General features: G+C 45.1%; 1 protein-coding gene across 1 annotated transcript in view; it reads left to right on the top strand.

The window, feature by feature from the left end:
* LOC147634290 (Sugar isomerase (SIS) family protein) overlaps positions 1 to 16,577 on the top strand; it is a 97,543-nt gene extending 80,966 nt beyond the window's left edge. The window contains exons 16-23 of the mRNA XM_086805421.1: positions 12,168 to 12,296; positions 12,465 to 12,528; positions 12,627 to 12,700; positions 12,858 to 12,911; positions 13,003 to 13,071; positions 15,592 to 15,681; positions 15,785 to 15,892; positions 16,325 to 16,577. Coding sequence (XP_086661547.1) covers positions 12,168 to 12,296; positions 12,465 to 12,528; positions 12,627 to 12,700; positions 12,858 to 12,911; positions 13,003 to 13,071; positions 15,592 to 15,681; positions 15,785 to 15,892; positions 16,325 to 16,390 — 654 coding nt within the window. The 3' untranslated portion in view covers positions 16,391 to 16,577. The remainder of the gene's footprint in view (positions 1 to 12,167; positions 12,297 to 12,464; positions 12,529 to 12,626; positions 12,701 to 12,857; positions 12,912 to 13,002; positions 13,072 to 15,591; positions 15,682 to 15,784; positions 15,893 to 16,324) is intronic.
* The last annotated feature ends 577 nt before the right edge of the window (positions 16,578 to 17,154 follow it).

Below are 17,154 nucleotides of genomic sequence, written 5' to 3'. Positions count from 1 at the left end.
AATGGCCATACCTAGTCCGAAAGGCGGTTCTTTCGACATGCCTTTCATGAACACGTATCTGGTGATAGCCAGTACGTAAATCTAGCTTCGTGAAATATTTCGCTCCTACTAACCGGTCAATCAGGTCATCTGATCTAGGGAGAGGATAATGGTTCTTAATTGTCAACTTGTTCAATCTCTTGTAATCTGTACACATTCTCCAGGTGTTGTCCTTCTTTCTCCTAAGCAACACAGTTGCACCCCAAGGTGATTTACTTGGACGGATCTGGCCCATCCTCAAATAATCTTCGAGTTGTTTAGCCAACTCATCTTTCTCAGCTTGGCTCATCCTGTAAGGTGGAATACTAATAGGGTGAGCACCAGGGATCTGGTCAATACGATGATCTACTGCCCTTTCAGGTGGTAAGCCCGATGGCAGTTCCTTAGGAAATACATCTTGGAACAAATCAAGTATCTTCTGTAATTCTTTACTTTCAAATACACTTAATTCATTGACATCCATAGAAGGTATGAGAAATGAAGAAAGTGGAATCAATACACAATGGAAAGCTACAAAGAAGAGTTCATTATATTGCCAAAATCAACTGTATTTACAAGAGGTCCCTGAGAGGAATGTATACAATCACCTAAGATACTATACTGGGTGTTCCTATGTTCAAAAGAAAAAATATGACTAGACCAATCTATTTGGACTTGAAGAGTCTTAAACCACTCAATCTCTAATAACAAGTCTACATGTTCTAGATGCATAATATAGCATTCCAGAGTATCTTTGTAGTCTTGAATCCGGATCGGTAGTGTCTCCACCTCATACTTGCCGACCCGTAGGTAGGCGTACCTCGTAGGTATGATCGCTGGCGTTGTATCAAGACCCAATTTTTGCACAAGTTTGTAATTAACAAAGTTGTGTGAGCTGCCAGGGTCTAGAAGAATGTGGATTCTATGGCCATTCACTTCTCCATAAACTCGGGGAAGATCATGCAAGCCAAAAACTTTAGAGTTGAACAGACAATCAGAACATGTACTAGGGCGAGAAAGTATAGTAACTGACGTACCTGTCAAAGACAACTGGTTAGCTACCTTTGGCTTGGGTCCTGTGTTGGTCTTTGCACCCTTTTGTTTCGGGCACTCGTTACGCATATGTCCTTTTTCTTCGCAGATGAAGCAACGTTCCTTCTTCTTGAGCTTCAAAGCCTTAAGGAGACGTTTCTTCTTCGCTGGTGTCAAAGTTGAATTCTTCGAAGGTTGGTCCGAAGACTTTTCTTCAGTCGTGCTAACCATTGGTGCGGAGAACTTTCTTTTGTGCTTGTTCCCCTGCTCGGTAATGGATTTAGACTTGGAAGAGATCATTGTATCATCATAGATACGAGCGGAATGAATGGCCTCGTCCAAAGTTTTGCATTTGTTGTTAAAAACCTGTAAATGGTATGAGTCGGGTAAACTGGCTACGAAGAAACCCAAAAGAGTTGTGGGATCCATCTTCGTAGCTTTCATCTGCAAGTCCCTAAATTTCTGGAGAGAGAGACCTCATAAGTGAGGTTCTACGAGGTCATGGTCAAAGTAGTAAACCGGGCAACAACATCATAGTTATCCTCTTTCTTGAAGACGTCTTCGAACTGTGCCCAAGTCGTTGGTTTAGGGTTGAGTTCCTTCCACCAAAGCAAAGCTTTGCCTGAGAGGAAACCTGCTGCTAATTGGATCTTTTTCCCATCGTTATATGGATGGAACTGAAAATGGACTTGCCATTTATGTAGCCAAGTGTCCACTATCTCCTTGGTACGCTGCTTTTGCTCGCCCCCAAACTGTTCAGGAGTAATATTGGGGCCTAAAGCAGATGCCAAGGTATCCATACCCGAAAGAGTAGATAGGGTAGTGGTCAACAAAGAGATGAAATTCTGTAAAGCCTGCATCTGCGCGGCAATTTGTGCTTGACGTTCCGAGGAAGAAGCTTCGAGAGCAACTTTAAATTCTTGGAAATCTGATTTTGACACATAATCGTCGAAAAGATCGACATCAGTGTCTTCCGTAGCCAGCAGGTCTTCACGTTCGATAAAGGGCTCCAACTCAGATTCTTGGGTCGACATCTTGAAGAGGGCAAGGTGAGAGAAAAAATATTTATCTTGCACACGGAGAGTGCTAGAGAACTTGAGAGCTTGAGAGCTTGAGGACTTGAGAGATGTGTGACTAGAAGCCCGCTTAAGGGAGATTTATAGGCTTCCCCAAAAGCTTACTTAGCTTTTGCTTTTTTTTTGGGGCAAATATATATATATATATATATATTTTGTTTTCTTTAAAAAAGAAAAAAAAACACTTATAAAGCAATAAGTGGGTTTTTTTAACCCCTTTACTAAGGTTTAACCCACAAAAAAAAAATGAAAACAAGACGTCGGTTTTGTTTTTGTTTTTTTATTTGTTAAAAAAAAACAAAAGGCAAAAAAAACTTACGCAAGTATGCTTTCGCTTTTTTTTTTTCTATCACCCACCTGTAATGAGCGGCTGCCTGCCTGCGTGGACTCCTTGCGCACGTGCCTGCGTGTACCCGCCTGCCCACACAGACGCTTGGCTGCTTGCACATGTACACGGGGTTCGACGCCTGCCTGCGCACAAGCGCCTGCTTGCGCCTGCACACATACCCGGTGGCCTGTGCGTGGAGATGACCGATTGCACCTGGTTGCGCATACAACCCGTGTGCCATACCCTCCTGCCCACGTGCGCCCGCCTGTGCTGACTGCGCCTAACTGCCCGTGCGCAAGATCCGCCTGCCCACGTGCGACAGCCTATGTGTACCAGCCCGCTTACGTGCACCAACCTGTCCGCCTGCGTGTACTGCTGCTTGTGACTGGTGTGGTGACCTTGCGGCTGGCGTCTTCATACATGTAGACTGCGCAGCCCTCAGGCGATACACAGACATGAACAGCCTTTGCTTCTTCTTCTCTCTCTCTTTCTCTCTCTCTCTCTCTCTCTCTTACAAAGCCAACAGGCTTTTTCTTCTTTTCTCTCTCCAAACTGTTCATACAGTTAAAAGAACATCTAGCCCTTCTTCTTGCTAAGCAAACCAACCCTTCTTCACGGGTTCCCACGATGAAAAAGCAACATACTGAATCTGAAAAAACAGCCGTATGCACAGAAAAAACAGCAAGCTTCTTGAACTCGTACCTTTTCTTTGACCTCTTTTTCTCTGCCTACCGACTTGCTCATTCACGAGGCTTGCTCTGATACCACTGTCAAATCTCCATAGGATCTCCTCGTGGAACGCTCCTGGTACAAGACTCGAAACCTGCAAACAAACGAACAAATGTGAAGGGGGTGCAGGCCTGACTCACCTCCCAACCTCGACAGCCGTGGGCAAGCCCACAAGTCTTGGCTGTCCCCACCGAGCCATGAGCTGAGCTAACTAGATGGACGTATTGACCAATCTCTACCTCGTGACGCCCCATACCGCCATGAAGCTACCCTCGCGGGCCTCGAGACTGTTGCCGGCCTCAGCTGCATGAAGCAGGTGCACGTCTGCACTAGATCCAGGCTCCGATCATCGGGCGTCCACACTTGGGCGTTTGCCTGCCCATACTTGGGTGCCCGCCCGTTAGTCTATCCGTAACTTAGCTCGCCAATCAGCCTGCCTAGCTCCAAGCTTCCCCAACCTCGAAGCTAGTCTTGTGTGCGTGTAGCACACGGTAGATACACACTGCGCACATGACACTTGTCACTAGAGCTTGCACCACCACTACACCACTCGAGACGGCAGCTCTCTCTGCTCTTCATCTACCACCTCAGGTACAGCGCGGCACCCTTGTTATCAGAGCCTGCATCACCTCATCTTTCTCTGCCATTACCACCTCAGAGTGCATCTGCATCCACCGACGCAAACCTTCGACACCGACCATCGCTCTGAGTGCTTTGCCTCACATCGACGTGAGCCTTTATCACCGACCGTGCTTCAGCTTCAATATCATCTCTGCTTCTGCACTGGTCTTTCTACTCAGAGTCACCTCACACCTAGGGGCTCTTGTACATATTTGCACTCACCATTATATATATATTCACTCACATATTTCATGCTGTGTGGTTTTGTTCTAATCTCTCATACATCTGGTCCTTTTGCCTTTTGCCCTCACACTCCCTGTGTCTTGCGAAGCTCCAGGAGGAAAAGTCCCAAGCATCTCTGGTTTGGGAAATCCATGATCTTGGAAAGTGGTCCAAATCCATCTCAGAAGAGGCAGTGGAACCTCCCCCTAATCTCATGGTATATTGGGCATGTGCATACATAGTGGGCCTCTGTCTCAGCCTGTGTGTGACAAAGCTGACATATGCTGTCCTCTAGTGCAGTTGCCTTCGACCCATATCTGGCTGTCTCCACTCTCAACTGATGGGATGAGGTGCAGATCTGTCTAGTCGCACATCACACCCCAAATGACAGATGTGTGTCCATAAAGTGTGGGCTTGTGATGAAGCCGTCCTTTGTCAGGCGAAGAAAATGGTCTTTGTAAAAGGCCATCTTTATCCCAAAGGGTTGGACGGGTGGGGGCCAAGTCCTCTGAGTATCCAGTCTCACGATGTCCTTCCTAATGACCCTGTTGAGCTCTATGCGGCTGAGAGCAAAGGAGGGCACTTATATACTATACTGGAATGGGAAAAGAGAGAGAGAGAGAGAGAGAGAAAGAAAGAAAGAAAGAAAGATATATTAACGTCTACGAGAGGCCAAAGTAGGCCTATGAGACAAAAAATAATACAACTGTGTTCTTCCGGTCATCGGAAGAAAAGAAACAAGAAAAAAAGTGTGCATGTGTCTGGATACAACTGTGAATCATCATGGATCGGTGGAGCCCATATACAAACAATATAAGGGGGTGGGGATGTGGATGGAGTGCTAAGGCAAGATGCATCTCTATACGCTGAAGGGGTAGTACAAGCATGCTATGCAGATCTATGTCTAACTCCATCTAGTGCCATAAGAGGGATATAAGATATCATACATCGCCGATGCTGAGGCTGTGAATGGCATGAACATGTACCCTGAGTTTGAATGAAAGCGAGCTAGCCTCTCCTGTGTCTCCATCTGGTGTCTCATTCGGATAGCTGCTATCTCTCGGTGACGGAGTCGGGGTGCTCTATATCCGGTCTGTCTAGGTCTCCTCCTGGCTCTCAATTCCTCTGCTCTCTGTGCGGTCACCCCACGTGGTACATCAGCTGGCACTGGCATAGCTCTCTGGAAGAAATCTATGAGCTGGGACTGTCTCCCACCCCTAGTGGGAGCGGGTGTCTGGAGGAGTCTCTCTCGAGAACTATGAAGCTCTAGTAGTAGTCTGCCAAGCTGTCGCTGGTCCGAGGCCTCCATCAATTGATGTAGTGAAGAGTGCTCCTCAAACGATCCTGCATATCTATCTCTGACCCCCTGGTGGGCTCTACATCTACATACAAAGTGATCCTCAGTCTCCACCTCCTCGCGGCACAATCTGCATATCCGCTCAGCTCTGGGAACCCGTGCCGCTCTCCCAGCCTCTATCTCTATCTGATGTGATGAGACTCGTAGCTGTCCAATAGCAACGCGAGAGCTGTGTGGCATGTATACATCCATGTAGCGCGGTCGATGTATAAACCCATCCCGTGAGATGCTCATAAAGTGGTCTCTGTAATTCAGCATCTTCGGTGGTAGTGGGCTCTCTGGTGCTGTCCATGTCTCCTGTATGTAGCGCTGCCATATGTCCTGTCTCATCACTCTGTTCCTCTCATTGAGAGAGAGGTAACCCCGTGGAGCAGACTGATCATACTGAAAAAGTGGCAACCGCTCAATGTCTATCCCATGATGTGAGAACCACTGTAGCATCTGTGCATACCAAGATCCAGTGTGTCCAGCCTCGGCCAGCTGTCTGGATGCCTCAAAAGCTCGGCGGGATAATCTCTCCGTGGGCATCTCCCTCATCCTGTATATAAAGGAGATCGTCTGGAACAATGCCTCCACTGCCCATAGTTGCCAGGCGTTTCAGAAACGACAGGTATGAAACGGGTTTCATACGTTTTGAAACGTTTCATAAAAGGTAAGAAACGGGTACAAAAAGGTTTCATACAAAATAGAAAAAACATGTATATTTTTAACTTGAAATATAGAAAAGAAAAAACTGTTGACATAACTTATAAGAGACCACATTGAATTCATTTCAATAAAAACAAAATACATGTAAGATATGATGATATCACAAATCACGTGGGTGATCACTGATGACTAAGCAGAAATCAAAAGGATCACCACGTGGGTGATGAGTCATGACTCAAAATCCAAGATCAAAATAAATAGCATGTCCAAAGTTCAAACTAAATAACATGTCCAAATAAAATGATACTGGCAGCAGCTGCTAGCTACTATCTGCATCCTCATGCTCATCCTCATCCTCATCTGCATCTTTTGCCTTTGCAGCCTCACTCTCAAGGTCACTGCCGGTAGCCGAGTCCTCAAATGCCTCATCCTCTAGAGGTGCAGGTGCACCACTAGTGCTAGCCTCTCGAGAAGATCGTGTAGTGCGAGCCGGAGCCATGATCTCCTCATAGAGCATAGAATAGATGTCTCTCTCCTCCTGAGGAATGTCGGGAATCTCCTTGCACTTCATGATATCAATCTTATCTGGATTCACTTGGCGAGGCTCAATGGGATGACCCTTTTGTTCTAGCAATCAGAGATTGCAATGACAAAAGACAAGCCTCTCCAATTGTGCTGAGGAGAGTCTATTTCTCTTTTTCGTGTGAAAAAGAGCCCATGTACTCCAGTTTCTCTCACAAGGCCCTGAACTGCAATCCTGGGAGAGAACTCTCAATGCAATCCGTCTCTACATTGTACACACAAAAAATAAAATAAAAAAATAAAAAAATAAAAAAATAAAAAAATAAAAAAAATTGGATGATGAAAAAAACGCGTTTCATAAACTGTCCCAAAACAGTCCCGGCTATGCGCCTCCTTCTGCCCGCCTCCTTCCAAGAGAAAGAGAGCGTGAGAATCTGTTGGCTGGGCGCTTCTTGCAGTCAGCCCACAAGCCTCTCTTCCAAACCAGTAAAGCATGTGTCTGTGCTGCATCTGCCCGCCCAGACACTACCTGCAGGCCTATCCACTTTTCAGCAGAGGAAGAGAGAGAGAGAGAGAGAGCAGTACTGGCTGTCCCCACATGTACGCCCCTGTTTCTCCTTGAGTCCCCTCTTTCCAAGAGAGCCTCTCATGCCCTGTTCAGTCCAGCACCTCTGCAGTCCATCCACGTGGAGTCCATGCCGACAGTCTCTGCGCCAGCTCTATCCGCCTCCAGCAGCCCTATAACTGCCTGCGCAGCTTTTCACCAGGAAGGGGGAGAGACCCACGCTCTGTTCAGTCCCTGCCCGACTGTCTTCTCCTCCACGCAGCCGACTTGTACCTGCAGTCCAGCCCATGTGCAGTCCAACCACGTGGAGTTCATGCTATCAGACGACAGAGAAAGACCTAGAAGCTCCCTCCTTCAGAATCCAGCAGTCGCCTCCCAAAAAGCACAAGCGACTGGAACTGCAGCTCGACTCCCTCTAAGAAAAGCATAAGGCCACGATTATCCCCTAAAAGAGGTTCTTTTATTTTTAAGGGCTTTTAAACCTTTGTCCCCTCCAAACCCCTTTGCCCCCATGAGTTATGAGTGAAGATTTTAATCACTTGGCCCCCTTCACACTTGGGGTTGTCCACACATGGACTCCCTTTTTGACTCCAACCTGATGCCATTCACACTGTCCACCATGTCCCCGTGCACACCTGCATACTGTCCAGAGAAAAACACAGGGTCGTGACAGTTTCTATATTTTTTTTAAGCATTTGGAAAAAAAAAATTCAAGGAAAAAACCTCGTGCCGTACGGTATCGTACCATACGAACCGTACGGTACGAGCCGGTACGAGAAACAACTATACCCTACGCATATAGGTTGCATACTGAGCCTCTAGCAATAGTGCTCCATCCATCACACCCCCCCACTAGCTCAATACTTTCATAGTTTATTTCATGTTCATTTTGTCCTTTTTTTTCCTGGACATCCAGAAGACATTGACAGTTGTACATTGATTTGTCTCCTAGGTCGAGTTCGGCCTCTAGTAGACGTTAATACAGCTCTCTCTCTCTCTCTCTCTATATATATATATATATATATATATATATATATATATATACTTTTTAGTCTCATTTAGTTGTTCTCTTTGATGAGACACCAACTTCAAATGTACTCTCAATTTTGGTCTCATAGGCCACTATGGCCTCTTAGAGACGTTAATACATCATTTCATTTCATTTATCTCTCTCTCTCTCTCTCTCTCTCATGAGCAGAGATGCTGCTGCTGCTTGGAGGAGACTCAGAGGGCCCCGTCCTCCCACACCTATTGCCGATCCTCAGACCTGGCAGACATATGCAGAGAGACTTTATGATGTGCCTGCACAGCCCCCTATACCACAGCCCACAGAGCCATGCTCCACAGTCTCCACCTTCTTCACCCCACCTATGGTTAGGAGGGCCATATGCCGACTCCAACATGGACGGGCGACAGATCATATAGGATTACAGGGAGAGCATCTCATCTATGCTATTGATACATTGGCACCATTTCTTGCTCATCTCTTCAACAGAGCTCTGTCAGAGGGGTTTCCGGCTGAGTGGACGATGCACACTATTGTGCCGATCCATAAAGTGGGAGATGTACTAGACCCCGGGAACTACAGGACCATCATGATTGGCAATATTGGCCAAACTATACGGAGTAGTTTTGGAGGCAGAGCTGAGCACTCATGCAGAGGCTGGGGGATTGAGAGCAGTAGGCCAGGCAGGCTTCCGTCGAGCCTTCTCGACCATCGACCGCATTTTTACATTGAGGTGCCTGATTGATCAGGCCAAGGCACGGAGGCAACGGCTCTATTGTTGCTTTGTGGATTTCCGCAAGGCATTTGATACTGTGCCCTCTTTCGGCGACTACAGACACTAGGCATACCTTCAGACATGATGTGGGGCATATACAGGCTATATGAGCAGGTCTTTGGGAGAGTCCGATGCCCAGGAGGCTTGTCCGACACAGTTGCTAGCACCATTGGTGTGAAGCAGGGGTGCCCGCTCTCCCCCACGCTCTTTGGGCTCTATATTGATGAAGTGGTCGATTACATCACACAGGGAGGAGGCTCTGGGGTTGAGCTATCAGGTATTACTGTCCATGTTATGCTTTATGCTGATGACATCGTCTTGGTATCCGACACGCAGGTTGGGCTTCAAAGACACCTTGTGTCTCTTGATGACTTCTGCGCACAGCAGGGGCTCACAGTGAACCTTGGGAAAACCAAGGTTATGATCTTCCACACTTCACCCGCAGTCAGGAGCCACACTACTCTCACATTAGCAGGAGGGTGGGTCGAGGTGGTGAGCTCTTATGTTTACCTTGGCATCACATTTACTAGCTGAGCTGGACGCTTCTCCATGGCTCAGGCAGTTCGAGACAGAGTGACCCGGGGGTATGCAGCTCTTGCTGGCCTTGAGCGTCAGTGTCATCAGGCACATTTTCAGGAACCCCGCACGAAGGGGTGGCTCTTTGATACATTAGTGACACCAGCCTTGATGTATGCAGCAGCGGTTTGGGCACCAGGGCTTGTAGCCTCCACATGGGTACAGCTGGAGAGACCACAGATCTTGATGCTCTCGAGGATGATACGCAGTACAGGTCACCAGGTAGTGTTTCTTGGCATGGGAGTGATGCAAGCTCGCATGGCTGCGTGCTCATGGAGCAAATTGTTTTCTTCTTGCTAGAAAGGAACAGAGGGACCTACAGTTATGGGCATCTCTATGTTGCCAGATGTTTCATGAGGGAACAGGTAACTTGATGTATGCTGTTGTTGGCACTGTTGTTGAATGGTGCAATGAATGGTTCTGTATGGAAATAGGACAGAAGTTTCAAAGGGAAACAGGCCTAAGGGTTTCATGTGGAAACAGGTCGTAGGTTTCTTGAGGAAACATGTATTTGGGTTTCTCCAGGAGATAGGTCACATGCAAGCAAAGGGTACAGGAATGGACACATGTTTGGTACAGCCTTGCTACTGATTGGAAAGGGGACAAGGAATCCATGACAGAGATGGATATACCCTTGGAAGGTAGAGAGGGTTGGTACAGGTGTGTCAACTGTATGGTATGCTGTGCTGTGATATGAGTTCTCTTTTGAGAGACAGTTTGGGAGTCTGTGTTGTGATGCAGAAGCACTGGATGTGTTAGGGTGTGATGCTGTTCATAGTGTGAGAGGCTATGGATGGTTGTGGCAGCCCTGATCATGGGAGAAAGCTTCTGTATGTAGACTCAATGTGAGAGAGTCTTTCGATGCGAACAATGGCTGGACTTGTTTGTGGATGCCAAGTGGACAAGAAGCCATGATGCAGATTGCGATTTGGGGCCAATCGGTGTCTGTGTACTGTTTGCAGGAGCACTCTAGCTCCCCCTGTTTGTTTTCCTTTTCTAGGTCCTCAATGGCGTTGAAGTGTTTTATGTGCGAGTGTTTGTTTCACCGCCCGTCAGGCCGGTTTCAGAAACCTTGCTTTACAAAGATCCCAAATGCTCGCAATACTTCGCAACTTTCGTGTCCACTCAGTATTCCATATGGGGTTGTTGAGAGACCTAAAAAATCTGGCGAGGTAGAGTGGTAGTGTACACTTGATTGGTAGGATGAGAGAATCTTGCTACATCACTTGGGGATCCCTGGTATAGGTAGGCTAGACAATTAGATTCTCAAGTTATGTACCAGGGAGAAGATTTGGACATGGCCATTTTGATCTACAGAGGAGTCCCTAAACTTATCACCTTAGATGCACTCCTCGTATTTGTGCAAGGATGGTCCCTTAGTCATAAACGCTACACTGGGAGACCTTTGGTATTGCATTACCCATCCAAGTTCTTTTTTGGAGACAATCGGGAGATCCAACCGGGAGAGACACATATCCATGTTCTGGTTCCTCAAGCACTGTAGACTCCTCCCCTCCCAACCTTCCCTCACATTCAAGCTTGAAGCTCCATAGGTTGTAAGTGTAAAAAATAAAAACCGTATTTTATCGTACGATATCCAAAAATTTCTTATGTACCAAAAATTCCCATACGGTATCGTATCGTACGGTATTGTATTTTCGTACCGTGACAACCATGAATTATTATGCAATGCAGATCTGTCTAACTCCAACCAGTATCATAATGGGGGTGTAATATGAGAGAGAGAGAGAGAGAGAGAGGCTTATTTTAAACGTCTTCAAAAGAAAAAGTGATACAATGAAAATGAAATGAAATGTTATATTAACGTCTTCAAAAGGCCAAAGTGACCTATGAGACCAAAGTTACAACCATGTGACAACTGATACACTATCTGGAAAAGAAAAGAAAGAACTGAAGGTAAGTATCTAGCCCTACAATACATCAGTAGGGAGCATCCGGAAGCAGCAACTAGGGAGCTCCTACAATATTGTCCATGTAATCTCCTCATGGTACAAAAGAAAATAAAGACTAGAGCTATGAGCTGAGTAGTAGTTGATGAGAATACAGGTAATGAACATGGTAGAGGCTAGTGTGCGGCAAGAGAGCCCCCTCCAAATGAAGAGAGAGGGCTCCAATTTATAGATTTGGGCCTCCCATGAGCTAAAATGGCAAGAGAAGGCTATAATGACAAGTGGAGAGCCACACAATAGTTGAAGTGACAAGTGTGAGGCCTCTTGTCTCACTTTGATCCACTTTCTAACAAGTGTGAGGCCACTTGTCTCACTTTGATCCACTTTCTTGCTACATGTTCCAATCTAAGAGATGGGTCCTTTCATAAACTTTATCTCTAAAAATATCCCAACTAGTAGCCCATTTGTCATAGGTACTTTGGTAACTCTTGGTATTTACATACGTAATGACGTGAACATAATTTTCATCGGAGTCGGGCCAAAAATGGCAACTCTCCTAAATTTTAGGACTGTGATCCTTTGTATTCCAGGATAATCCCCCATTCCCAAAGCTTGTATTTTCCAAATATTTAGACGTCCTAGAGTCCACCAGACCCCTTTCATATTGGGAAATGTTCAGGCTGGTGACAATTGCAAAGAAGTCATAAGCAATTTTATATAGTTTTGGGATAACAGAAAAGCTGCCAAGTGACATTGTTTGATATTTATATATCTTGTTTCAGCTTAGTATGGAGAGCAATGGCAAAGGAGTTTCGATAGAAGGTGTTCCTCTTCCCTTTGAAGCTGGTGAAATTGACTTTGGAGAACCTGGAACCAATGGGCAACACAGCTTTTACCAACTGATCCACCAGGTGTGCTGTCCTATCAAGCTTTGATCCTTCTTACAATTTTAAAAGGCATACTGGACAAGTGTAGGTGGCACAGCAAGACCAAGTAGGGTAGGCTTGTACCTAGTCTTGTTCCTGGTGAAATCGTATGGTAAGTATCATATGCAAAGGTCTCACATGTGTTCTTGGTAGGGTCGTGTTATTCCATGTGATTTCATTGGGGTTATCGAGAGTCAACAGCCAGTATATCTGAAAGGTGTGTGACAGTCGGAGTTTGTGGGCTTCAAATTTTTTGTTCCAAGTCTTGTTCGGTTTAGGTAGGGAAGTGACTCAGTAGCTGCTTTGGATGTGCAGGAGAAACTGTGAACAACCATGACGAGCTCATGTGCAATTTTTTCGCACAAGCTGATGCTCTTGCTTATGGAAAGGTACAACTGTTTGTTGAATTACATTCATTGTGGGATTTAGAATGGTTTTCAAATCTTTGATATGTTTGAAGAAAAGGGAAGAACAGCACAGACTTCAATTAGCCTTCATCTCAGCATATATTTTCTTCATTGAGTATGTATGTCTGGTTTCTCACAGACAGCAGAGGAATTGAAAGCTGAGGGTGTGCCTGAACACCTGGTGCCTCATAAAGTAAGCAATTTGAATATAAAATAATGATGTTTGAAACATCACTTGATTCACTTCTATCTAAGTGTGGTATTTTTTGTTGAAATTTGAGCAGACGTTCTCTGGCAATCGTCCATCGCTTAGCATCTTGCTGCCCAAGCTTACACCATACACACTTGGTCAGGTATCTTGTCAAACCATCTTTCATAATTAAGTTTTTTTTTTCTCTCAACATGCACCCACGGTTGTGCTATAAAATGAATGCAGATTTTTACGTTAGGGATTAGAATTGATAGGATTTCAAGTGGTTTTCTTTCTGGGACAACTTTTAGCAATAATCTTACAAAGGTAACTTTTTGAAGTTTCTCAACAACTGCCGACAAGTGGCCTTGACCTTTGACTACCTGCTTGTGACACAAGCCTTGCTTTACATAACACGATGGCACATTGATGTGGAATGCTGACCTAGCACATTACATGTTGGTCAGTATCAACATGAAGCTGTTGATGAGCACTACTCAGTTACATCCCTTACATCATACATGACAACTGTGCTACATGGCTAAGAATAGCCCGACATTATCTCTTGTGATGGAATGCATGCAAGCTTGCTGCCTTGTTTGCCCATGCGCACCAAGTTTGATACGAAAGCTATATCTTTGCAGTCCACATGCAGGTCGTGCAACCCTGAGTCATCTATACAGTCATGCTGACTGTACAGGGCTGTCTGTATAGCACAGCCCCTACAGCACTAACCTGGCTTCTCTCTGAGACCACCTGTAGAGGTGTGCACCCCTCTCCAAGTCTGTTCTAATAATTGCTCACCTGCCTTTTTTCTTTTTTTCCAAAAGAAGAGCCTTCAAACATTTTATTCACACAAATACCTAATCTTAAAACATTTTATTCACACAAATACCTAATCTTAAAACATTTTACTCTAATTCTCACTTGAGTGAGAACTAGCTTCTTTTTTCCTCAATTGAGAACAAGTCCCTACCTTGCACTCATAAAGATTTGTACAAATGTAAGTAGCCATGTCACTGCCTGCTCCTAGCATCCCCCACTGCAGTCTAGGCAGAGACGTCTCTGATGGAGCCATAGCCTCAAGTACAGATCTGTGACAACAATGGGGGATGGATCATGTACCAGGTGTCTCCTTGAAGAATGATCACTTGGGCTCAGTGTTATGGGGGTTAGTTAGATATCCTCCTTAGTAAAAAACATGCAGCTGTCTGGCAAGAGCAAAGGGGAAATGTAATTGTGGGTCAAGGAACGTCGAGAGGGGTGAAGACCACCACACACAAAGGTGGAGGTGGCGGAAGTATCCGGTGTGCACCACTCCAACCCAATCTGAGAATTGCCGACATTAGTGAGGATCTGATCTTTGGCCTTATGGTGTGCCACCACTGACGCTGCTCTGCCGTGAGGTGGAGGAGTGTGAGAAGCCAGAAGGGTTTGGGGCCGCGCGCGGCCCCCGCCGGGGGGGGGGGGGGGGTGGAAGCCCCAAGCCCCCAAAGAGCTGTGGGAGTGCATACCCTGTTGATTTGGGGAGGTGTTACATCCCGGGTGTTGCCAAACGTTTCAGAAACGGCTGGAAAAAGGGGGGAGGGGGATTTTTTAAAGTACTATCTTGACAGGGGTATCGTATGAAATAGCAAAAATTAAGAAGCTACTTCAAGGAAAATGGAAAATGACTCTAACAACATGCATTATGAATTGCAAACCCCAATAAAAGCAGAATTTATTCATTATTTATGAATCAAGGCTGTACTGAGTGACCTGGTACAAGCTACAATAGTAAAGACCAAATGTCATGACTCATGACTCGTGAAGATTAACATTAAAAGATGACATATGGTCTCATGAAATGAATCACGATAAATGTTCAATGTTAAAACTTAAATCCCTCATCTTCAAGAGCTCTCAGCTCCCGCACATCTACAGCCACAGATTCCTTGGACTCTCAGGTAGAATCTGACTCAAATGTATCAACCTCTCCACCTTCAACTGCAACACGTGTGCTAATGCCATCGTTCAGCAGTGGATGGTGTGAGTTGAGACAGTGCCCTAACTTCCTCATACAACATGGCGTATGTATCCCGCTCCTCATGAGGAATCTCTGGCAGGTACAGGTTGTCAGGACTAGGTACAGGCGGCACAAATTTCAAGAAAAAGGTCGATTTGACCATGCACACATTTTTTGGTCCTCTCTTGTTTTTAAATATAAAAGCATGAAAAATGCACGTTTGAAACACGTGAAATGTAAACGTTTCGTATTGAATGAAATGCATTTCATTGCAACATTGTGTAACATCCCAAACTGGTGGAATCCAGTATTAACCAGGGGGTCAGTTGGCCTATGGTTAAGGGATGAACTAACCCAAGATCTGTTAAGCGGAGGGTTAGGGTTAATAGGACCCTGGGTGGGGGCCTAGGGTTTGCAAGGATGAGGTGTAGATAGCCTCGGGTCAAGTTGAAAGCTGGCCAATGGCTGAAAAGGGTCAAATGCCTAAGTATAGGGTTGAGTGTTGATACCCAAGGATTGTCTACAGCAAAGTACCTAGGGCTCAATTATTAAAGGAGTCTATCCATGGACAGAGACGTCTGCCAGATTTATAGTGTGCATTCTGGTTACCATTACCTGTGACAATGTGGGCTTCCCATTATGAATCACGAGTTCAATAGTAAACTGGTTTTTTGGCAGCTGCTGGCTATTTATGAGCACAGAATTGCTGTTCAAGGCTTCATCTGGGGGATCAACTCTTTTGATCAATGGGGTGTGGAACTTGGCAAGGTAAACGTCTCTCTCAAAGAAATCTGTCTTGATAAAGGATCTCTTAGGTTCTGTTTTTTGGGTAGCAGTCGATTTATTTTGGATTTGTGCACCTTGAGGTCAGTCATTGGCATCTCGTGTACGGAAGCAAATGAATGAGTCAAGAGTGCAAGGAAAGCCAGTTACCGGGTTCAACTACAGCACTTCAACTCTGCTCAATCAGTATATAAAGGTAATCAATGCAATCTTTTAACACGATTATCTTTCCTACCTGAAATCATTACATAGGTTCTTTTATATAGCCATCATGAGCTTTCTGGGTGGGTGTGTACATGCATTTCTCTGTTAGTGCTACCTCCATCATGTCTGAGTGTGCCTGTTTACCTTTGGAGGAGCATTAGCAACTCAGTAAGGTGGGTTATCCATAAAGAATTGTCCATCAAGGTGGACATATCTCTGTGCATGAACCTGCAATTTCTTTTAGGGTGACATAGCACAGCATCTATGCCATGCATGATGGAGTTGATGATTTGAAGCTTTGTGAGCAGACTCTCATGTCGAACACAGGCCTGCAATGGCTAGCTTCAGCTTTGTGGATATGCAACCTTAGTTAAAGAACACTCAGAAATAATGCAGCTAACCTTGATGTTGTTATTCTCTGCAGGTCAAATCCGATATTTACACATCTACACATGACTCTTTCCCCCCAGCAATCTTACCAACGAAATGAAATTGTTTGTTATTCTGGAGTTCAGGAAGAGGCAGTTCAAATTGTCAATAAATGCGGCATTTTTGTGACAAGTTGCACATATTTGAATATTAATGGAGTTGTTGAAAAGTATTGTATTTTCATAATCTTGATTTCATTTATAATGACTAATCATAATGACAAAAGAACTCAGAAAGTTTGCGATTAATGGAGTAGATCTTAAAGTAAGCTGTCTCATCATTATTAGACATTAAGTCCAGATACAGAACTGTTCCTGCCCAACAACGGGGGACCATCCTTGCCACGCCAGTCAGGAATCTCACCTGTCCAACAGCAGGGGTGGTTTTGTAGGCAGCCTGAGACCATTGCCAATTGCATGCCAAGGTGCTAGAGTGACTCACACCAAACTTGCCACTTTCAATCAAGTCTGATTGTCAAGCAATACTATAACATCTAGTGTGAGGGAAGGTAAGAGTAGAAGGACATTGCAAAATGGTCTTTTGCAGTGTATGTCCTCTACTTAGGCATGTGTCCAGATTATCAACTTGGGTGCCATGATAGTCCTACTATAATGATCACATTTTACTCTTATTGAACTACATTGACCTTGGAAAACATTTGAAATTGCATGGAACCAATTTCTAAAGGGTTGAAATACAACTACTGAAACGGTGCTTAAAGCAAGGCAAAATTGATGATGCCTCCAACTCCTATGGAGTATTGGGAGATGACTATATATTGGTACAATTTCTCATTTTGTTTTCACATGCATTCAACCACCTCAT

This window comes from Cibotium barometz, chromosome 11 (assembly GCF_041138505.1).
Source record: "Cibotium barometz isolate CiBa-2024 chromosome 11, ASM4113850v1, whole genome shotgun sequence".
NCBI lineage: Eukaryota > Viridiplantae > Streptophyta > Polypodiopsida > Cyatheales > Cibotiaceae > Cibotium > Cibotium barometz.
Note: the sequence above shows the minus strand (reverse complement) of the source record. Positions and strands in the feature narration are given on the sequence as shown.